At 46.2% G+C, this 23,650-nt stretch overlaps 2 protein-coding genes across 2 annotated transcripts in view; one reads left to right on the top strand and one right to left on the bottom strand.

Moving 5' to 3' along the window:
* Positions 1-2,250: 2,250 nt before the first annotated feature.
* Positions 2,251-8,055, bottom strand: LOC131188247 (MPN domain-containing protein-like). The gene is made up of 2 exons (XM_058163369.1): positions 7,838-8,055; positions 2,251-2,543 (listed from the first exon to the last, which is right to left on the bottom strand). The coding sequence occupies exons 1-2, from the start codon at positions 7,866-7,868 to the stop codon at positions 2,251-2,253; spliced, it is 324 nt and encodes a 107-aa protein (XP_058019352.1). The 5' UTR covers positions 7,869-8,055.
* A 9,172-nt stretch (positions 8,056-17,227) lies between these two features.
* STAP2 (signal transducing adaptor family member 2) overlaps positions 17,228-23,650 on the top strand; it is a 33,728-nt gene continuing 27,305 nt past the window's right edge. Inside the window, exons 1-3 of the mRNA XM_058163607.1 lie at positions 17,228-17,332; positions 17,428-17,597; positions 23,548-23,619. Coding sequence (XP_058019590.1) covers positions 17,502-17,597; positions 23,548-23,619 — 168 coding nt within the window. The 5' untranslated portion in view covers positions 17,228-17,332; positions 17,428-17,501. The remainder of the gene's footprint in view (positions 17,333-17,427; positions 17,598-23,547; positions 23,620-23,650) is intronic.

Below are 23,650 nucleotides of genomic sequence, written 5' to 3'. Positions count from 1 at the left end.
AAAAAAGATTCCTTCAGTGGCTCCCAAAAGCTTTCAACCATGAAGGTCTAGCAGCCAGGGGAAAAGTTCTGGTAAGAATTTTACAGTATCCAATTTTCTATGCCAATTAATTTCAGCTGTTAGATATCACTTTCTGTGAGCTTCCAGTCAGGTCAAGCAAGCACACATCCCAAAATTTTCACAGCCATGGTTTTCCTTTAAATTACAGGCTGCTCATTTCCAAGGGTTGGTTACGGAACCTGCCCTAGCTCTTACTTTAGTCTATCCAAGATTTTTTCAGTCCAAATTGAGGTTAATCAGTGTGCAATCCAGGCTTTTCCTTTCTTTCTTTTTTTTTTAAATTACACAATGAGCCCTGGGACTTCTACTCATGAGACCACCAGTGCAACATATCTTGCTTTACTGGGCAACTGGGCAGCATCATTTGTGAGTCATAGTCAGGGCTTGGGTTTTGGATATCACTTTTCTGCTATCTCTTCAAGAGAGGAATTGCCTGAGGGGATGCCTCCCCATGGAATTAGCAGGAGATCTGACTCCTTGGGCTTTTAGTGCCACAGAGCAAAATCAACCTAAAAGTCTTGTGTGGAGGTAAGTGAAGGAATAGACTAATTCTGAATGGTGTGTCTCTCTGTGTGTGCCTGTGTATGCAGCTACTTTTACAATACAGGCAATACAAACATTTTGGACATATTTCCTCCCACCAGACAAAAATCTAACGTGTTCAGAACTTGCTGTGGTAGCCACTCAAATACAATCCTTACATGAGTACTTTAGACTGATTACAATGTAAATGAGACAAGACAGAAAACCTTACAATGAATTTCCACCTCCCCATAGTCTTTCCAGTTGTCTTCTGGGAATTGAAAAGAGTCTTTTAGTCTTTACTTGTACATCTCAGGGTCCTTTCTTTCATGTCTGCTGGGTGGCATGCTTGTTGGTCAGTCAGGTTTGGAAAGGTCTGCTCCAATCTGGTTGCTGTGATGACTTTCAGTGGGGGCTGGATTCAAACTCAATTCCTGACTCCAACAAGTGGAAGGTCTCCTCTGGAGGCAGCATCTGGAACCATGTGCTCTGCTTCCACAGTTGCAGAGTCATCTTTTCAGGGCTGAAAGACATTAGAACAGGATCTCCTCCCCACTTTTGTGGGTAATCTTCTCAGGAAAGGCATTGTAACAGGATTAAAGGGGGGGGGTAGATATCTTGCAGGCAGAGTTTGAAAAGAAACAACACATCAATATTGCAGTTACTAAAAGATAATGCAGTTTCAACAAAATGCAGTTTCAACAACTGATGAGAAAGAAAAAACTGGATTCACATGCTTCAGGAACAGGTAAAATAATTTAAACACACAGTAAATGCAAGACTGAATTTTTTTTTTTCTCTTGTAAGTGAACTTAAAACGTTTCCTCATAAACTTATCTTGTAAGTGAACTTAAAATGTTTCCTTATAAACTTGAGTTGTTACTTTAAGATAAAGAGGAGGAGAAAAAAGCAGAAATGAAAAGTTCTGTACCCTATTCCCGGTGGCCACACGAAAATAGGGCAAAGGCTTTCTTTCTTTCTCTCTCTCTTTTCCCTATTTTATTGCTTCAACCTTTTGTTTTGTTTTTCCCTAACAATTTAAAATTCTTGTCTCTAGAGATCAGATACATTTTACAGTTACAATTACCTCAAGGGCCCACAAAGACAGACATACACACATAAAAACAAGGAGGACAGAGAGGAAAACAAAACTCTGAGATTTACACACACTGATCATTCCCGCCATAAATCTCAGTTAAATTAGGAAGGCACAAATCTCCATTCCTCCCACTCCTGGGGGAAGCATACTGCAAAATCTCCATTCCCACCCCACTCCTGGGGGAAGGATACTGCAAAATCCCCATTCCCTCCCCACTCCCGAGGGAAGGATACTGCAAAATCCCCATTTCCTCCCCACTCCTGGGGGAAGGATATTGCAAAATCTCCATTCCCACCCCATTCTGAGGCCAGCCAGAGGTGGTATTTGCCAGTTCTCCGAACTACTCAAAATTTCCGCTACCAGTTCTCCAGAACCTGCTAGATTTAACCCCTGATCTATTCCATATTTTATAGTACTAAGTATCTTCCCTCTCCTTCATTTCCATCGATAATCTATCCATTTCTGCACATTCATATATATTTTTTAATTATAATTTGATCCGGTGGGATATCCGGAGGTTTCCAATTCTGTGCTATCTCGAGAAAATGCAAAATACTGCAACCCTTTGCTCACACTTGTCTGGCAGCCATCTTGACTTTTTTGACCGGGTTGCCCTGAGAGGCGGGGGAGAGAAGCTCTCTTACCAGATAGTAAATAGAGAGGACTCCTTCCCCGGGTTCGATCAGCCCGTCTTTGAGAAGAACCCGTAGTGTGATTCCTCGGCGGGTCAGGAGGCCGCAGCTGCGTCCACCCGGCACAGTTTTCCCCACCGTGTCCTGTTCTGGGTCTTCCAAGCTGGTCTCCAGCTCTTCCTCATCTTCCTCCAGACACTCATCCCCAGCTAGGGATTCCGCGTCCATCCCTGGAATGGATGCGGGAAGCCAATCAGAGATGGAGTAGATAGTTTAGATCTCACCCTGCGCGTCTTCGCTTCATCCTTTTCCGATCCAGTTCTACAGAGGAATTATTGAGTCTGTCATTTGCGTCTCTAGAACTGTCTGGTTTGGTTCTGCAACCCAACAAAACAGACACAGACTTGAGAGGATAATTAGAACTGCAGAAAAAATAATGGCTACCAACCTGCCTTCCACTGAGGACCTGTATACTGCACGAATCAAGAAGAGGGCCGTGAAAATATTTACAGACCCCTCGCATCCTGGACAGAAACTGTTTCAACTCCTACCCTCAAAACGACGCTATAGAGCACTGCACATCAGAACAACTAGACACAAGAACAGTTTTTTCCCAAATGCCATCACTCTGCTAAACAAATAATTCCCTCAACACTGTCAAACTATTTACTAAATCTGCACTACTATTAATCTTCTCATCGTTCCCATCACTCATCTCCTCCCACTTATGACTATAACTTTGTTGCTTGTATCCTTACGATTTATACTGATATTGTTTCCTGACTGCTTATTTGTACCCTATGACTATCACTAAGTATCATTGTATCATTGTATCATTAAGCCTTAAATTTGTAGCCTATGACTATCTTTAAGTGTTGCACCTTATGTATCTTTTCTTTTATGTACACTGAGAGTGTAGGCACCAAGACAAATTCCTTGTGTGTCCAATCACACTTGGCCAATAAAGAATTCGATTCGATTCGATTCTATTTTCTGATGATGATGATGATGATCAGGAAAACACAGGACGGCTTGTCAAAAATCACCCTCTCCTCCCACCAACTCCAACTGCGATTCGGCATCTCTGGTGCCACGCCCTTCCATTTGGCTTGAGTTCCTTTCTGGGGGGAAACAAAGCTCAGGGTTCTAGTCCTCATGAAGGTTATAGTTAGTTTAGGAAGCTAGGGCCTGAAGACACGATTCTGTGGTTTGTTGTCATTCCGTTCCCACCTCCCTTCCTTTTCCATTAAGAGTAAAGAGAACCAGTCTGGTGAAGGCACCAGGCTAGAAACGGGAGACGGTGAGTTCTAGTTCCACCTTAGGCATGAAAGCCAGTGGAGTGAACTTTGGGCCAATCACCAGGAGATGGGCAGTTCTAGTCCTGTCTTTGGCATGGAAGCTGGCTGGGAGTCTTCGGGGTGCCATCATTCTTTCTTAGCCTAACCCATCTCACATAGTTGATGTGGGGGAAATGGGAGGAGTGAAGAGTATTATGGATGTTCACCATCTTGAGTTATTTATAAAACTAATACATTTATTTATAATAATAAATAAATATAAATTTATTATAATAAAGGTGGGATAAGATAGGATAGGGAAGGGGAAGGGAGGGCAAGATAGATAATAGCTAATTAGATGGTAGGTAGGTAAGATAGATAGATAGATAGATAGATAGATAGATAGATAGATAGATGGATGGATGGATGGATGGATGGATGGATGGATGGATGGATGGATGGATGGATGGATGGATGGATGGATGGATGGATGATAGATGTGTGGGGGAGATAGATAGATAGATATTTAGATAGATGGATGGATGAACGATAGATGTGTGGGGGAGATAGATAGATAGATAGATAGATAGATGGATGGATAGATGGATGGATGGATGGATGGATGGATGGATGGATGAGCGATAGATGTGTAGATAGATAGATAGATGGATGGATGGATGATAGATAGATAGATAGATAGATAGATATTTAGATAGATGGATGGATGGATGATAGATGTGTGGGGGAGATAGATAGATAGATGGATGGATGGATGGATGGATGGATGGATGGATGGATGGATGGATGGATAGATGGATGGATGATAGATAGATAGATGGATGGATGGATGGATGGATGGATGGATGATGGATCTTATATGATAGATAGATAGATGGATGGATGGATGGATGGATGGATGGATGGATGGATGGATGGATGGATGGATGGATGGATGGATGGATGATAGATGTGTGGGGGAGGTAGATAGATAGATATTTAGATAGATGGATGGATGGACGATAAATGTGTGGGGGAGATAGATGGATGGATGGATGGATGGATGGATGGATGGATGGATGATAGATGTGTGGGGGAGATAGATAGATAGATGGATGGATGGATGGATGGATGGATGGATGGATGGATGGATGGATGGATGATAGATAGATGATGGAGATAGATAGATAGATGATGGATGGATGGATGGATGGATGGATGGATGGATGGATGGATGATGGATGGATGGATGGATGGATGGATGGATGGATGGATGGATGGATGGATGATGATAGATGTGTGGGGAGATAGATGGATGGATGGATGAGTGGATGGATGTTAGATGTGTGGGGGAGGTAGATAGATAGATAGATACAGACAGACAGACAAGAGAGGGAGATTACATGGTAGGTAGTAGCAATGGCGGGTTGCTCCTGGTTCTGTCCGTTTCTATAGAACCGGTAGTAAAATCGTCGAGCGGTTCCACCCACCCACCCAGATGTCATAAAGGACGATCTGCAGAAGCTTCTGTCATTGAAGTGGCAGAGTCTGAACAGTAAAGGTAAATAGCCCATGGTAGGTAGGTGGGTAGTAGATAGATAGAATTGATAAATAGATGATGGAGATTGATTGATTGATAAAGATGATAGCTAGCTAGCTGGATAGATAGATGGAATTGATATAGATGATAGATGGAGATTGATTGATTGATAAAGATGATAGATAGATTTGATAAATAGATGATATATGATAAAAGAGATGATAGATAGACAGACAGACAAAGATGGATGATAGAAAGAGAGAGAGAGAATAAAAAGAGGAAAAAGAAAGAGAGCTTAAAGAGAATAAAGAGACACAGAGAGAGAACTTTTGTGGAGGGCTTTAAATCTTCATTACTGATATGAGTTGAACAGAACTTAAGAGCTGGAGAATCACAGGAGACCCATCTGGATGATCCCAGAGAGACCCCCATCCCTCTTATAATAATAATAATAATAATAATAATAATAATAATAATAATAATAATAATAATAATAATAATAATAATAATAATAATAACAACAACAACAACAACAACAACAACAACAACAACAACAACAGAGTCTAGTCCAACCCCCTGCCCAGGCAGGAAACCCTACACCATCTCAGACAAATTTTCTTAAAAATTTCCAGTGTTGGAGCATTCACAACTTCTGCAGGCAAGTCGTTCCACTGATTAATTGTTCTCACTGTCAGGAAATTTCTCCTTAGTTCTAAGTTGCTTCTCTCCTTGATTAGTTTCCACCCATTGCTTCTTGTTCTACCCTCAGGTGCTTTGGAGAACAGCCCGACTCCCTCTTCTTTGTGGCAACCCCTGAGATATTGGAACCCTGCTATCATGTCTCCCCTGGTCCTTCTTTTCATTAAACTAGACATACCCAGTTCCTGCAACCGTTCTTCATATGTTTTAGCCTCCAGTCCCCTAATCATCTTTGTTGCTCTTCTCTGCACTCTTTCTAGAGTCTCAACATCTTTTTTACATCGTGGCGACCAAAACTGGATGCAATATTCCAAGTGTGGCCTTACCAAGGCATTATAAAGTGGTACTAACACTTCACGTGATCTTGATTCTATCCCTCTGTTTATGCAGCCCAGAACTGTGTTGGCTTTTTTAACAGCTGCTGCACACTGCTGGCTCATATCTAAATGGTTATCCACTAGGACTCCAAGATCCCTCTCACAGGTACTACTATTGAGCAAGGTACCACATATACGGTACCTGTGCATTTTGTTTTTTTGGCCTAAATGTAGAACCTTACTTTTTTCACTGTTGAATTTCATTTTGTTAGTTAGCGCCCAATGTTCAAGTCTGTCAAGATCCTTTCTCCACGAGAGGACAGGTTGGGAAAAAAGCATTCTACAATAAGCCGTCCTCACCCTTTAAAGACGGGAGGTGGGGGGGGGACTTCAACTCCCGGAATTTTCCAGCCCGCATATGCTGGCTGAGGAATTCTGGGAGTTGAAGTCCACAGCTCTTTACAGCCGCCCTGGTGAGAAGCGCTGATATGCGGTCGGTCCTTCCTAAAGCAGGGCTCTCCAACCTTGGCCACTTGAAGACTTGTGGACTTCAACTCCCAGAATCCCTCAGCCAGCAAAGCTTGTGGACTTCAACTCCCAGAATCCCTCAGCCAGCAAAGCTTGTGGACTTCAACTCCCAGAATCCCTCAGCCAGCAAAGCTTGTGGACTTGTGGACTTCAACTCCCAGAATCCCTCAGCCAGCAAAGCTTGTGGACTTCATCTCCCAGAATCCCTCAGCCAGCAAAGCTTGTGGACTTCAACTCCCAGAATCCCTCAGCCAGCAAAGCTTGTGGACTTCAACTCCCAGAATCCCTCAGCCAGCAAAGCCTGTGGACTTGTGGACTTCAACTCCCAGAATCCCTCAGCCAGCAAAGCTTGTGGACTTCAGTTCCCAGAATCCCTCAGCCAGCAAAGCTTGTGGACTTCAACTCCCAGAATCCCTCAGCCAGCAAAGCCTGTGGACTTCAGTTCCCAGAATCCCTCAGCCAGCAAAGCCTGTGGACTTCAACTCCCAGAATCCCTCAGCCAGCAAAGCCTGTGGACTTGTGGACTTCAACTCCCAGAATCCCTCAGCCAGCAAAGCCTGTGGACTTGTGGACTTCAACTCCCAGAATCCCTCAGCCAGCAAAGCCTGTGGACTTGTGGACTTCAACTCCCAGAATCCCTCAGCCAGCAAAGCTTGTGGACTTCAACTCCCAGAATCCCTCAGCCAGCAAAGCCTGTGGACTTGTGGACTTCAACTCCCAGAATCCCTCAGCCAGCAAAGCCTGTGGACTTGTGGACTTCAACTCCCAGAATCTCTTAGCCAGCAAAGCTGGCTGAGGAATTCTGGAAGTCCACCAGTCTTAAAAGGACCAAGGTTGGAGACCCCTGTCCTTAATAGGCTTCTCCTCCTTTTCTTACCCCTTCAAGGTTTGCCCGCCCCTCCCGCAGCTTTTCCCGTTGCCGCCCTCTGCCCATGCCCAGAGACCCCTTTCCCAAGGCCGGCAAGTGGGGGGAAGGAAGGCTTCCAGGAAGGCTCCCCCCGCTCCAAACAAAGCCCCCCGGACGATGCCTCCGCAGCCCCCTCCTTCCCGCCCGCCCGCCCTCTGTACGTGCTCAGAGGCACCCTCGCCGCCACGGACCCGCCGGGGAGGGAGCAGCGCTCGCGGCTTGCGGGGCCGGCATGGGATCCGCACCTCGCCCGCCGTACCTGCAGCCGCCGCAGCCGCAGCCGCAGCCATGGCCCGGCGCTGCTCCTCCTCCTCCTCTTCCTGCTGCCGCTGCTCCAGCCCGGCAGCATCCTCGCCTGGCCGGCCGCGGGAGAGGGAAACAAAGGGAGGCGGAGAAAAGGCAGGAGCCGGGCAGGAGGAGGAGGAGGAGGAGGACGGGAAAGGCGGCGGGGGTGGGGGGGGAGAGCGAAGGTGGGAAGAAGGGAGGGGGAGGAAGGAGGCGAAGAGGGAGGGAGGGAAGAAGAAAGGGAGGAAGGAAAGGAGGAGGAGGAATTAACAAGGAGGGAGGTGGGAAGGAGGGAGGAGGAAGGAAGGAAGGAAGGAAGGAAAAGTAAGGGAGGAGGAAGAGACATAAAAGGAAAAGGGAGGAGGAAGAAGAAGGAGGGAGGGAGGGAGGGAGGAAGAAGGAAGGAAGGAAGGAAAAAGAACGAGGGAGGGTGGGAGGGAGGAGAAAAGGAAGGGAGGAAGGAAAAGTAAGGGAGGGAGGAAGAGGCATAAAAGGAAAAAGGGAGGGAGGAAAGAAGAAGGAGGAAGGAGGAGGAGGAAGAGGAGGAGGAGGGAGGAAGGAGGAAGGAAGAAAGGAAAAAGAACAAGGAGAGGGTGGGATGGAGGGAGGAGAAAAGGAAAGAAAGAGGAGGAATGAAGGAATGAAGGAAAAAGTAAGGGAGGGAGGAAGAGACAAAAAAGGAAAGAAGGGAGGGAGGGAGGAAGAGACTAAGAAGAGAAGGAGAGAGAGAGGAGGGAGGAGAAAAGGAAAAGAAGGAGGGAGAGTGGGATGGAGGGAGGAGAAAGGAAGGAGGAAGGAAAAGTAAGGAGGGAGGAAGAGGCATAAAAGGAAAAGGAAGGAGGGAGGAAGAAGGAGGAAGGAGGGAGGAAGGGGAAGAGGAGGGAGGAAGGAGGAAGGAAGAAAGGAAAAGAACAAGGAGAGGGTGGGATGGAGGGAGGAGAAAAGGAAAAGAAGAAGGAGGAGGAATGAAGGAATGAAGGAAAAGTAAGGGAGGAAGAGACAAAAAGGAAAAGAAGAAGGGAGGAGGGAGGAAGAGACTAAGAAGAGAAGGAGAGAGGGAGGGAGGGAGTAAAAAGAACAAGGAGGGAGAGTGGGATGGAGGGAGGAGAAAAGGAAGGAAAGAGGAGGAATGAAGGAAAAAGTAAGGGGGGAAGAAGAGATAAAAAGAAAAAAGGGAGGGAGGGAGGGAGGAAGAGAAAAAAGAGGGAGGAAGGAAGGAAAAAGAACAGGGAGGGTGGGATGGAGGGCGGAGAAAAGGAAGGAAAGAGGAGGAATGAAGGAAAAAGTAAGGGAGGGAGGAAGAGACAAAAAATGAAAGAAGGGAGGGAGGGAGGGAGGGAAAAATGAGGGAAGTAGGAAGAAAGGAAAAAGAATAAGTAAGGACAGAGGGAAGGAGGGAGGGAGGGAGGAAAGAAAGAAGGAAGAAGTAAAGAGGGAAGGAAAGTGGAGGGAGGAAAGAAGGAGGAAGGAGAAAAGGAAGGAAGGAAAGAAAAAGTAAGGGAGGGAGGAAGAGAGAAAAAAAGAAAGGGAGGGAGGGAGGAAGAGACAAAAAAGAGAAGAAGGGAGGAAGGAAGGAAGGAAAAATGAGGGAAGTGGGAAGAAAGGAAAAGGAACAAGTAAGGAGGGAGGGAGGGAGGACAGAAAGACGAGAGGAGGGCTTAGAAAACTTAGAATTACGCTGCTTTCGGTCTGACCAAAGTGTAGTACATAAAATCATCTGCTACAATGTCCTACCTGTCAATGATTACTTCAGCTTCAACCACAACAATACACGAGCACGCAATAGAGACAAACTTAAGGTAAATTTCAGGAACAGAGCGGTCAATGTCTGGAATGCACTACCTGACTCTGTGGTTTCATCCCCAAACCCCCAAAACTTTTAACCTTAGACTGTCTACTGTCGACCTCACCCCATTCCTAAGAAGTCTTTAAGAGGGGCGCAGAAGCGCACCAACGTGCCTACCGTCCCTGTCCTAATGTCCCCCTTTTTAATGTCCCCTAAATGATTGTCCTCAATGATTGTCCTCAATGTCCTCAATGGAAGGCAGGTTGGAAGCAATTATTTTTTCTGCAGAAACAAGAGTCAGAGCTCCCTATGTCAGTGACACGCCCTCTACCCCCCAATATTACAAGGGACCCCACCCAAGTAACCTAAACAATGACCCCTGAGGCCTCTAGCAATTACAGCTAGTCCTCGATTTACAACCATTCGTTTAGTCACTGTCGGAAGTGGCCACAGCCCTGGAAAAAAGTGACCTCTGGTCCTGGACATCCCTTCAGTCACGTGACCAGAATTCAGACTCCTGGCAACCATTTGCAGCTTTCCCAAATCGGGCTTCCAACATGCAAAGTCATGGGGGGTGGGAGCCAGGTTTGCTTAACGACCGTATAATTCACTTAGCGACTTCAGAGATTTGCCTTACCACTGTTGCAAAAAAAACAACAACACCTCTCAAGTCACATTATTGGACGCTGAACAACCGTCCTCCTTAGCCATGGAAATTCTGGTTGCAAGTGGAGGGCTTCCTTATACAGTAGTCCTCACTTTACGACCACAATGGGGCCCAGAATTTCTGTGGCTAATCGAGACATTTGTGAAGTGGGCGCTCCATTTTAAGAAGAATCTGGACAGTCATTTATCGGAAATAGTACGTAGGTTCTCTCCTGCTTGAGCAGGGGGCTGGACTAGAAGACCTCAAAGGTCCCTTCCAGCTCATTCATTCATTCATTCATTCTAAGTGAGTTTTCGCCTCATTTTAGCACCTTTCTGGCCACCGTTGTTAAGTGAATCACTGCGGTTATTAACTTAGGAAAAGGATTGTTAAGTGAATCTGGTTTCCGCATTGACTTGACAATGTCAGAAGGTCGCAAAAGTTGATCGCATGACATCGCAACGCCAAGCGTCAGAAGTTTGATCACGTCCCTGTGGGGAAGACTGCAATGGTCGTAAGTGGGGAAAAAAACGATCCTAAATCACATTTTTCAGTGCCGTTGTAACTGTGAACGGTCACTATATGAACCGTTGTAAGTCGAGGACTCCCTGTATTGATCTAAATTTTGGCACTTGGAAATGGGAGGCAGGAAGGAAATGAATTAATTTTTCAGATTGCCGCAAAATCCCAGAATCTTGTTTGGGCCTTGAAAGTTGCAAGGAAGAAGCTGGCCAGCAGAGGGCACTGTTTGCCTGGTTATACAGGTAGTCCTCGACTTACGACCACAGTGGAGCCCAAAATTTCCGTTGCTAAGTGAGAGATTTGTTCAGTGAGTTTGGTCCTATTTTACGACCTTCCTTGTCACAGTTGTTAAGGGAGTCACTGCAGTTGATAAATTAACTTGGTTGTTAACTGAATCAGGCTTCCCGGTGGATTTTGTTTGTCAGAAGGTCGCAAAAGTGGATCACATGACCCCTGGGCGCTGCAACCGTCATAAATATGAACCAGTTTTCAAGTGTCCAAATTTTGATTAGGTCATCATGGGATGCTGCAACGGTTGTAAGTGTGAAAAACGGTTATAACATTTTTCAGGGCCGTTGTAACTTTGAACGGTCACTAAATGAACTGTTTTAAGTTGAGGACTACCTGGATAGCATTGTCATTAAACTGCTTTTGTGCCAAAGTATGGCAGTAGAATCCTAGAATTTTGAGTGTCCTGCAGTGAGTTGGCCATGGTGAATTGGCGATGACAAGTTGGCCATAATCAGTTAGCCATGATAAGTTGGCCCTGGCAAGTTGGCCCTGGCAAGTTGGCCATGATGAGTTGGCCATGGCAAGTTGGCCATGATGAGTTGGCCATGGCAAGTTGACCATGATGAGTTGGCCATGGCAAGTTGGCCATGATGAGTTAGCCATGGCAAGTTGGCCATGATGAGTTGGCCATGGCAAGTTGGCCATGATGAGTTGGCCATGGCAAGTTGGCCATGATGAGTTGGCCATGGCAAGTTGACCATGATGAGTTAGCCATGGCAAGTTGGCCGTGATGAGTTGGCCATGATGAGTTAGCCATAGCAAGTTGGCCATGATGAGTTGGCCATGGCAAGTTGGCCATGATGAGTTCGCCAGGGCAAGTTGGCCATGATGAGTTAGCCATGGCAAGTTGGCCATGATGAGTTGGCCATGGCAAGTTGGCCATGATGAGTTGGCCATGGCAAGTTGGCCATGATGAGTTAGCCATGGCAATTTGACCATGATGAGTTAGCCATGGCAAGTTGGCCATGATGAGTTGGCCATGGCAAGTTGACCATGATGAGTTAGCCATGGCAAGTTGGCCGTGATGAGTTGGCCATGATGAGTTAGCCATAGCAAGTTGGCCATGATGAGTTGGCCATGGCAAGTTGGCCATGATGAGTTCGCCAGGGCAAGTTGGCCATGATGAGTTAGCCATGGCAAGTTGGCCATGATGAGTTGGCCATGGCAAGTTGGCCATGATGAGTTGGCCATGGCAAGTTGGCCATGATGAGTTAGCCATGGCAATTTGACCATGATGAGTTAGCCATGGCAAGTTGGCCGTGATGAGTTGGCCATGGCAAGTTGGCCGTGATGAGTTGGCCATGGCAAGTTGGCCGTGATGAGTTGGCCATGGCAAGTTGGCCGTGATGAGTTGGCCATGGCAAGTTGGCCGTGATGAGTTGGCCATGGCAAGTTGGCCGTGATGAGTTGGCCATGGCGAGTTGGCCATGATGAGTTGGCCATGGCGAGTTGGCCATGATGAGTTGGCCATGGCGAGTTGGCCATGATGAGTTGGCCATGGCGAGTTGGCCATGATGAGTTGGCCATGGCAAGTTGGCCATGATGAGTTGGCCATGGCAAGTTGACCATGATGAGTTAGCCATGGCAAGTTGGCCATGATGAGTTGGCCATGGCTAGTTGGCCATGATGAGTTGGCCATGGCAAGTTGACCATGATGAGTTAGCCATGGCAAGTTGGCCATGGCAAGTTGACCATGATGAGTTGGCCATGGCAAGTTGGCCATGATGAGTTAGCCATGGCAAGTTGGCCATGATGTGTTGGCCATGGCAAGTTGGCCATTATGAGTTGGCCATGGCAAGTTGACCATGACGAGTTGTCCATGGCAAGTTGGCCACGATGAGTTGTCCATGGCAAGTTGACCATAACGAGTTAGTCATGACAAGATGGCCATGATGAGTTAACCATTGCAAGTTGGACATGATGACTTGGCAATGAGAAGTTGGCCATGACATGTTGGCCATGATAAGTTAGCCATGACGTTCTGGCCATGTCAATTTGGCTATGGCAAGTTGTCTCATTCCCAAGAAGAAGAACCTATTCTCCAAAGCACCTAAAGGCAGGACAAGAAGCAAAACGGATGGAAACCAATCAAGGAGAGAAGCAACCTAGAACTAAGGAGAAACCTCCTAACAATGAGGACAATTAACCAGTGGAAGAGCTTGCCACCAGAAGTTGTAGGTACTTCATCACTGGAAGTTTTTAAGAAGAACCTGGACAGCCACTTGTCTGAAATGGTATAGGGTCTCCTGCTTGAGCAGTGGGTTGGACTAGAAGACCTCCAAGGTCCCAACTCCGTTATTCTATTATACTAAATGAATGGTTGGGAGGCAAAGACTTTGAAATCCCTTAAAGACAAGCAGAGGAGGAAAAACAGCTGTATCTGCAGCCATTCTCTCCTGCCCCTGTTACACCGTCCTCTTCCCTGCCAGCCTTAAAAAAAACAAAAAACCCAGAATATTTATTGAAGTTGCAAAGGGCAGAGCTACTGGAATGTGGAAAGACAAATAGCTGATCCAGGGTGGTGATTTACAAAAAAAAAAAAAAAAAGATATCTTGCAAAAAAAGAGAGATTTTATCTTCTAGGTTTGCCAACCAACTAGGAAAGGTTGGGTCTTCTGGGTAGATAAACAAGATATTTCTGGGCTCCAGTTCAAAACAGAATCCCTGCCAAGCTTGGCCAGGTTGCCTTTCTCTTAAAGGGACAGCGCCCGGAATTTGGCAGAGATGGCGGCTTTAATTCAAGCAGAGGAATTTGTCTTTTGCTTTTGGGGAGTGGGCGGGTGTGTGTGTGTTGGACTAGATCAGGGGTCTCCAACTTTGGCAACTTTAAGATTTGTGGACTTCAACTCCCAGAGTTGTTTTTTTTTTATTTTGTCACAACATTATATACAAACACATACATTGAGTTTTCATGTCAAATGATCTAAGTGTCAAAGCCCACTGTAACTACATAGCAAAAAAGGCTCTAAGAGTTGTAAACCAAATCTTGCGTAGCTTCTTTTCCAAAAACACTACACTACTAACCAGAGCATACAAAACATTTGCTAGACCAATTCTAGAATACAGCTCGCCTGTTTGGAACCCTCACCACATCTCTGACATCAATACAATTGAACGAGTCCAGAAATATTTCACAAGAAGAGTTCTCCATTCCTCTGAAAACAACAAAATACCTTATGCCTCCAGACTTGAAATCTTGGGATTAGAAAATTTAGAACTATGCCGCCTTCGACATGACCTGAGTTTAACACAGAGAATCATCTATTGCAATGTCCTTCCTGTTAAAGACTACTTCAGCTTCAATCACAATAATACATGAGCACACAATAGATTTAAGTTTAATGTGAACCGCTTCAATCTTGATTGCAGAAAATATGACTTTTGTAACAGTGTTGTTAATGCTTGGAATACACTACCTGACTCTGTGGTCTCTTCCCAAAATCCCCAAAGCTTTAACCAAAAACTGTCTACCATTGACCTCACCCCATTCCTAAAAGGACTATAAAATATTTGTAAAATATTTCTGGATTCAATTGTATTAATAGCTTTGCTGGCTGAGGAATTCTGAGAGTTAAAGTCCACAAGTCTTAAAGTTGCCAAGGTTGGAGACCCCTGGACTAGATGACCTACAAGGTCCCTTCCAATTCCGTTAATCTGGTTAATCGCTTTTGTTTCTCTTTAGAAACCAGTTCTGGGTCCTAAATTTGAAAATGAAAGAAAAACACCCGCAAATTGCCTGCAGAAGTTGTGAATGCTCCAACACTGGAAATTTTTAAGAAAATTTGTCTGAGATGGTATAGGGTCTCCTGCCTGGGCAGGGGGTTGGACTAGAAGACCTCCAAGGTCCCTTCCAACTCTGTTGTTGTTGTTGTTTTTATTATTATTAAATTCTCTTTTTCGGTTTGTATGAACAGAGGGAATCTGAAAATGAGTGTCATATTTGGCTTAACCCATCAACTGTTTTTTTTTTAATGCAGGCAGTATTGTCACCATATGACAGTTTGTTTAGTGGCCGTTCGAAGCTACGACGGCATTGGGAAAAAAGGGACTTAGTTTAGGACCCTTTTTCCACACTTACGACCATTGCAGCCGCCCAAAGGTTACGCGATTGAAACTCGGGTGCTTGGCAACTGTTAGTGTTTGTTAGCGTTGGGGGTTCGTTTTTCTGGTTTTTGTTTTGGACTTTGCTCTCGCTGACAAAATCAATATATATTTTAGGTTTCGATGAATAGAGGGAGTTGGTTAGGATGGGGTTGGCTTGTCATATTTAGAGATTTTTTATTTATTTATTTATTTACATTTATATCCCGCCCTTCTCCGAAGATTCAGGGCGGCTTACAGTGTATAAGGCAATAGTCTCATTCTATTTTGTATATTTACAAAGTCAACTTATTGCCCCCCCAACAATCTGGGTCCTCATTTTACCTACCTTATAAAGGATGGAAGGCTGAGTCAACCTTGGGCCTGGTGGGGCTTGAACCTGCAGTAATTGCAGGCTGCTGTGTTCTAATAACAGGCTTCTAACAGCCTGAGCTATCACGGCCATTTAAAACACAAATGTGAGATGTTCACATTTGTGTTTTACTGCACCGAAAAAAGACGGATATGGCTATTTTTTCCTCTCTCCAGTCTTTCTTCGCTCTTCTTTGCACCTTCTTTGTCTCGTCTTAACTTTACTTATTAATTTATATCCCGCCTTTGTTATTTTTATAAATAACTTAAGGCGGCGAACATGTCTGATACTCCTCCGTCCTTCTCTTTTCCCCATAACAACGACCCTGTGGAGTGGGGTGGGCTGAGAGAATGGGGCTGACATAAGGGTCACTGGGCAAATGGTCCTAAATCGAGGAGTCCCTTTCTCTCTCTCTCTCTCCCTTCCTCCCTCCCTTCCTTCCCCTCCCCCACTCTCTGCTGCTCCCTGGTATTATCCGGAGCTCAGCCTCAATTTCCCCAAAAGGAGTTCAAACGTTGCACCCCTGCTTTGCCAAAATCACAGAAAAAGGTTGCTAAAGAACCAGTCGTAAATCAAGGAGTGCCTTTCTCTCTCTTTCTCTCTCCCTTCCTTCCTCCCTCCCTCCCTCCCTCCTGCTCTTTCTCTTTTCTTCCTCCCTCCCTCTCGCTCTTTCTCTCTCTCTCTCCCTCCCTCTCACTCTTTCTCTCTCTCTCCCTCTCGCTCTTTCTCTCTCTCTCTCTCCCTCCCTCTCCCTCTTTCTCTTTCTCTCCCTCTCGCTCTTTCTCTCTCTCTCTCTCCCTCCCTCTCCCTCTTTCTCTCTCTCTCCCTCTCGCTCTTTCTCTCTCTCTCTCTCCCTCCCTCTCCCTCTTTCTCTTTCTCTCCCTCCCTCTCCCTTGCACTTTCTCTCTCTCTCCCTCCTCTCGCTCTTCTCTCTCTCTCCCTCCCTCTCACTCTCTCTCTCTCTCCCTCTCGCTCTCTCTCTTTCTCCTCTCCCTCTCTCTCTTCTCTCCTCTCGCTCTCTCTCTCTCTCCTCCCTCTCCTCTTTCTCTCTCCTCTCGCTCTTTCTCTCTCTCTCCTCCTCTCCCTCTCTCTCTCTCCTCCTCTCCCTCTTTCTCTTTCTCTCCTCCCTCTCCTCTCTCTCTCCCTCCTCTTCTCTCTCCTCTCTCTCTTCTCTCTCCTCTCCCTTGCACTTTCTCTCTCTCTCTCCCTCCCTCCCATTCTCTCTCTCTTTCTCTCTCTTGCTTTCTCTCTCTCCCTCCCTCCCTCCCTCCCTCCTTCCCTCTCTCTCTCTCTGCTTCCCCCTTGTTGTCATCAGGAGCTCATCCTCCCTTTCCCCGACAACAACAGGCTGGATTTGAACTCCGTCCAGCAGTTCAAAGGGGTCACGCCCCCTGCTTTGCCCAAAATCACTTTGCCCAAAATCTTCTCAGCTTTCGGCCCTTTCTCAGAAAACCCTTTCTCCTCTTCTCCCCTTTCTTCTCCTCCATTTGGGAAAAAAAACAAACACCCAACCTGCTGGCCGGTGGGGCAGAGCCAGATACGGACCGCGACAGCCGGCTGGGACCAACCAGCAAGCCTGAATTCATCTTGTGCCTCCGAAACAACAAGCCAGCCGCCTCCTTTTCTTCGCGTCAACTCAAGCGAAGCAGAACCAGCTGGCAAAAAACCTCCGGGCCCCTTTTTCCCCTGTCCAAGGTCCGAGTGCGGCCAAGGGCACCAGCCGAGGGGACAGCTTCTCCACCCCCCCCTACACACCTGGGGAAATTTACAGGTGCCTGCAAAAAAAAAATAAAAAAAAAACCCCAGGAAGAAGAAGAAAAAAAATCTGTGCCGCTGAATTTATTGCATGTTTGCTTCCTGGTGTAGATTCCTCAACTCTGCAGAGAGAGAGAGAGAGAGAGAGAAAGTCCTTCGACCACTGGCCAGTGCGGCAGGAAGCGATGGCCGCACCAGGCCAGCGGTCAGCCAAAGCCAAGGCCGCTTTGCCTCCCCATTACTACGAGGGCTTCTTGGAGAAAAAGAATCCGTGGGACCAGGTACTTTTCTCTGGCTTGAATTGGGAGAAGAAACTGGGAGTGGGGGGGCGAGCAAAGAGCGTGGGAAAACCAGAACGGAGGATCTGTGGAAACTGTTCACATCTGGGGAAGGGAAATACAGCTGTTCTCCCCACCCCTTCCCTGGGAGATAAGGGTAAGGCAGCGGTGAAATGCTCCCGGTTCGGACCGGATCGCTCGACCCGGTAGCGATGGCGGCGGGTGGTTCAGAGAACTGGTAGCAAAAATCCCTGCCCCCCCAACCCATGCCCAGCTGAGCTGCGCTATCATCAGAGGTTGTTTTTTTTTTACTTTTAAAAGCATTTTTTCTGCGGCCGAAAAAATGCTTTTAAAAGGAAAAAAAGGGGAAAAAAGGCCTCTGATGATCACGCAGCTCAGCTGGGAACGTCACAGCCTTTTAAAACCCCCTTTTTTTTACAACCTCTTCAGCCAAAGAGGCTGTAGAAAAAATGCTTTTAAAAGGCTCCTCTGACGATCCCAGCTGTGTTGCCTGATGGCTTTTTTTTCCTTTTAAAGGCAAAAAAAAATGCTTTTAAAAGAAAAGAAAAGCCTCTGACGATCAGGCAACTCAGCTGGGATTGCCAGAGCCTTTTAAAAGCCTTTTTTTTTTTTAACAACCTCTTTGGCCGAAGAGGTTGTAGAAAAAATGCTTTTAAAAGTAAAAAAAAAAAAAAAGTTGGCCAGGCCCACCCAGTCACATTACACCCCCCCAAGCCACGCCCACAGAACCGGTAGTAGTAAAAAAATTTACATTTCACCATTGCGGTAGGGGATGAATTTTAATCAGGGTTGGGTGGGTTTCAAACAGCCTCTTCTGGCATATCGGGGAGTGTAAAGGTATGTGCAAAAGACTTTGAGAGACTGACGAAGGATTGATTCCTAGGAACGGACAGATAAGAGGCGGCGTAATAATAATAATAATAACATTTTAATTTGTATACCGCCCTTCTCCCGAAGGACTCAGGGCGGTGAACAGGCAAATAAAATACAAACAAAAACATACACCATAATTAAAACAACCCTTAAAAAACTGATTCAAATTTGCCAGAAAATTTAAAATAACATTACACCCCATAAAAGTACAGAAATTTAAAACCCATCAAAATTCAATTAAAATTTAAAATTTAATATCAGTCCAGTCCAGCCATACGAAATAAATAGGCTTTAAGTTCGCGGCGAAAGGTCCTAAGGTCAGGTAGTTGTCGAAGCCCGAGGGGAAGCTCGTTCCACAGGGTAGGAGCCCCCACAGAGAAGGCCCTCCCCACTGTTTGGCTGACGGCACCCTGAGGAGTCCCTCTCAGTGGGAACGCACTGGACACTGGGAGATAGAGGCCAGCAGTAGACGGTCCCGTAGATAGCCTGGTCCTAAGCCATGGAGCGCTTTAAAGGTGGTAACCAATACCTTGAAGTGGCACCCGGAAAACAACAGGTAGCCAGTGCAGTCTGCGCAGGATCGGTGTTACATGGGAGCTTTGAACCGCTCCCTCAATAACCCGCGCAGCTGCATTCTGGACTAGCTGAAGACTCCGGGTGCTCTTCAAGGGGAGCCCCATGTAGAAAGCATTGCAGTAGTCCAGGCGAGAGGTAACAAGGGCATGAGTGACCGTGCATAGGGCATTCCGGTCCAGGAAGGGACGCAACTGGCGGATCAGGCGAACCTGATAAAAAGCTCTCCTAGAGACGGTCGCCAAATGATCTTCAAAGGACAACCGACCATCCAGGAGCACGCCCAAGTTGCGTACCTTCTCCATCGGGGCCGACGACTCGCCCCCGATGGACAGCCGCATCTGCAGCGTAGCCCTCAGCTGTACAGATAGTCCTCGACTTACAACCGTTCGTTTAGGGACCGTTCGAAGCCACACTGACACTGAAAAAAAAAAGTGACTGGTGTCCGTTTTTCACACTTAACAACCGTTGCAGCATCGCCCTGTGGTTTGCTTCATCTATATTTGGATACTTGACCACTGGTTCCTATTTATGACGGTTGCAGTGTCCCGGGGTGGGTGGGTGGGGGGTCACGTATTCCCCTTCGGACAAAGCGAAGTCAACGGGTAAGCCAGATTCCTTTAACGACCGTGTTGCACGGACTAATTCAACAACCGCGGTGATTCGCTTAACACGCGCGGCAAGCAAAGTCGTAAAACGGGGCAAACCTCGCTTAACAAACGTCTCGCTTTTGCAACGTAAATTCTGGGCTCGGCTGTGGTCACACAAGTTGAGGACTGCCTGCATAACAGGTAGCGAAAGAGGCTCGGAAGGGACCCTCCCTAGTTTCTCAAGCTGTAAAGGGTGGGGTGGAGATTTATTAATTAATTAATTAATTATTTAATCGCATTTTTATACCGCCCTATCTCCTGGGGGACTCAGGGCGGTTTACAGCCTAATAAAAACATACATATAAATACAAAATAAAACACCAATTAAGAAACTTATTAAATAAGGCCGAATATTAAAAAATTGCGACAAAATAATAAAACCCCGATAAAACGCTGCCTGGGCAACAGATAAGAGGCAGCACAGCCTGAAGCTGCATAATGAATGGAGAAAGAGGTTTAGAAGGGACCCTCCATAGTTTCTTGGGCTGTAAAGTGGGGGAGGAACGCTCTCTAGGACAGGGGTCTGCAAACTTGGCTCTTTTAAGACTTGTAGACTTCAACTCCCAGAGTTCCTCAGCCAGCTTTTAACTCTGGGAGTTGAAGTCCACAAGTCTTAAAAGAGTCATGTTCGCTCTAGGGAATAGTTAAGAGGCCGCATAGCCCTCTGCTGTATAACGGGTGGAGAAGGAGACTCAGAAGAGACCCTCCCTAGTTTCTCAGAAGATGGGGAATATATTCTAGCTAGGGAACAGTCAGATAAGAGGCCGCATAGCCCTCTGCTGTATAATGGGTGGAGAAGGAGGCTCAGAAAGGACCTTCCCTAGTTTCCCAGGCTGTAAAGGAGAATGAAATAGGGACAGAATTGTACTTTATTTTTATTTTATTTATTTATTTTGTCAAGCATGTATTAGACAACAGATATAAGTGTAAACATGATTATGAATACATGAGATGGATACGAATAAAAGGGGGACATTAGGACAGGGACGGTAGGCATGCTGGTGCTCTTATGCACGCCCCTTAAAGACCTCTTAGGAATGGGGTGAGGTCAACAGTAGATAGTCTTTGGTTAAAGCTTTTGGGACTTTGGGAAGAGACCACAGAGTCAGGTAGTGCATTCCAGGAATTGATCGCTCTGTTGCTGAAGTCGTATTTCCTGCAATCGAGTTTGGAGAGATTTATCTTAAGTTTGTATCTATTATTTGCTCGTGCATTGTTGTGGCTGAAGCTGAAATAGTCATTGACAGGTAGGATGTCGTAGCAGATAATTTTGTGTACTACGCGTAGTACGCGGCGTAGTTCTAAGTTGTCTAAGCCCAAAATTTCAAGCCTGGTAGCATAAGGGATTCTGTTACAAGTGGAGGAGTGGAGGACTCTTCTTGTGAAATACCTCTGGACACGTTCGATTGTACTAATGTCCGATATGCAGTGCGGGTTCCAGACAGAGGAGCTGTATTCGAGAATTGGTCTAGCAAAGGTTTTGTATGCTCTAGTTTGCAGTTCAATATTACCGGAGAAGAAGCTATGCAAGATTAGGTTAACAACTTTTAATGCCTTTTTGGCGATGTTGTTACAGTGGGCTTTGGCACTTTGATCATTAGAGATGAGTACTCCAAGACAGTGGGGAAATCCAATTTTTTTTACTACCGGTTCTGTGGACATGGCTTGGTGGGCATGGTGTGGCTTGGTGGGCGTGGCAGGGAAGGATACTGCAAAATATCCATTCCCTCCCGCTCCTGGGGGAAGGATATTGCAAAACCTCCATTCCCACCCCACTCTGGGGCCAGCCAGAGGTGGTAGTTGCCGGTTCTCCAAACTACTCAAAATTTCTGCTACCGGTTCTCCGAACCGCTCAAAAGTTCTGCTACCGGTTCTCCAGAACCTGTCAGAACCTGCTGAATTTCATCCCTGCCCCAAGGTCCTTGACAGAGTGAAGGTACTTCCAGACTTGCAAGATTCTGTCCCTTTATTATAAAGTAGACTGAGCCACTCTGCGAGAAAGTAATGCGAGAAAGTTGAGAAACTTTGATAAACTCATTGGCCTGGCTGCCTCCTGCCTCAGTGGCTGATCGGTGTCATTCGGTGGCGGTACAAAAAAAATTGGACTTTGCATTTTGTACGTCTTGGGTTTCCGTTTTGTTTTTCTAATCGCACGTTTTGGTAACTTACAAAAATATCAGATCGTGATGGAATGGAGATGTGAGCCCGTTATGTGTAGTGGTTAAAGTGCTGGCCTAGAAACCAGGAGACTGTGAGTTCTAGTCCTGCTTTAGGCATAATAGCCAGCTGGGCAATAATTAACAGCTGTGGCACGTAAGTTCATAAAATGGGTCAAAACTCATAACAAACGTTTCACTTAGCAACATAAACTTTGGGCTCAGTTGTGGTCGTAAGTTGAAGTAAGTGAAGTCTGAACTGGTTTGCTAGAAGTTCGCTGGCTGCGCATGCGCGCTGCATGGCAAGCGCATGCTGCGCGCACATACACATTTCACACAAAATGGACAATGCATGTGTTCTGTCCCCCTTCGCCTCTGTCCGAGCGATGGCTTAATTAGCCGGCACTATCAGCTCTGGCAGCAAAATAGCAAGTGCCTGCCAAGTGTCTTTTTTATCTCCCTCGACGCCGATGAGTCACCCAGGAACAAACAGTACTTCAGTTCTCAGTTAGCAGTTAATTTGCCTGCTACAAAGAGGCACAGCAGCTCTGGCTGCCTTTATATCCTGTGGGGTGTGGCTCCATGACTCAGCACTTCCTAGGCCTGCCCCACCCCTGCTTCTGTTGTTCCCGCCTCTCCTGCCTACGAAACCTAGGGTCCAGCCAGGCCTGATTGCCATCAGCTGGGTCTGGAGGCGTGGCCTGGGGGGGGGGAAAGAGTCAGGGGACGGAGACCTCCTTATCTCCTCCACCTGGCCTGCCTCTGACTCCTGGAGCTGAGCCAGGGAAGCCGGTGCTCCCGAGGTAAGTCCTGACGGCCCTTCCCCCTCACTTTCCAAGTCACTTTCTGGCGGGGGGCCCGGCTCGGGGGGCGCAGACACAACAGCATGCTTATGCGCACTACGTGCCAAAAGTAGGGTTGGGAAGGTAAGTAGGACAGCGAGTGGGGGTTGGGGAGAAATCAGCTTTGGCACGCGATCTTGGGAACCTTTTTAAAAACTTTTTAAAAGCATTTTTTAACTTCTGGTTCGGTCGAATAGGTAGTAAAAAATGCTTTATAAAAGTAAAAAAAAAAAAAGGTTCCGACGATCACAGCTGTGATCCTTTTTTTTTTTTAGCTTTTTTAAGCATTTTTTTACTACCGGTTCGGGTGATTAGGTAGTCAAAAAATACTTTTAAAAAGTAAAAAAAAAAAGGCTCGGACGGTCACAGTTGTGCCGCGTGATTGTCTGAGCCTTTTTTTTTTTTTTTACTGTTTTAAAGCATTTTTTTACTACCTATTCACCCGAATTGGTAATAAAAAAAAATGCTTAAAAAGTAAAAAAAAAAAAAAGTTCCTATGATCGCAGGTCACTCAGCTGATCGTTGGAACTTTTTTTTTTACATTTTTTTTTTTAGCATTTTTTACTACCGGTTCTAGTGAACCGGCCTGAACCAGTAACATTTCACCCCTGGTTGAAGTTTATCTGTAAAACATGGAACTTTAATGGAATGTTTTCTCTCTGGAAAGCCCAGAAATTGCACATACACGCACACACACGTACACACAAATGTCCAATCTATTATTGACTGCAGGGGGGCAAAAAAATCAAGATGGCGAGTGGGACGGTGAGATCAAAACCCTTACCGTTTCAAGAGAATCCCATTGAATCATTCCTCCGTTCCCTTTTTATTTTAATAGGATTATAAGAAGTACTGGGCTGGTCTCTGGGGTTCCACCTTGTATTTCTACCACACCAACAGAGAATGTCAGGTAAGTACAGTGCGGTGTTGCGTGGTTTGCG

The sequence above is a fragment of the Ahaetulla prasina genome, chromosome 1, assembly GCF_028640845.1.
Source record: "Ahaetulla prasina isolate Xishuangbanna chromosome 1, ASM2864084v1, whole genome shotgun sequence".
NCBI lineage: Eukaryota > Metazoa > Chordata > Lepidosauria > Squamata > Colubridae > Ahaetulla > Ahaetulla prasina.
The sequence above is the reverse complement of the archived record's forward strand: the minus strand, read 5'-3'. Positions and strand labels throughout refer to the sequence as shown.

Bases quoted from the DNA above. Each gene is read 5' to 3' on its own strand.
- LOC131188247 (XM_058163369.1), bottom strand. From the start codon at position 7,868: ATGGCTGCGGCTGCGGCTGCGGCGGCTGCAG. The intron at 2,544-7,837 runs GTACGGCGGGCG...CATCCATTCCAG, and splicing joins TGCGGCTGCGGCGGCTGCAG to GGATGGACGCGGAATCCCTA.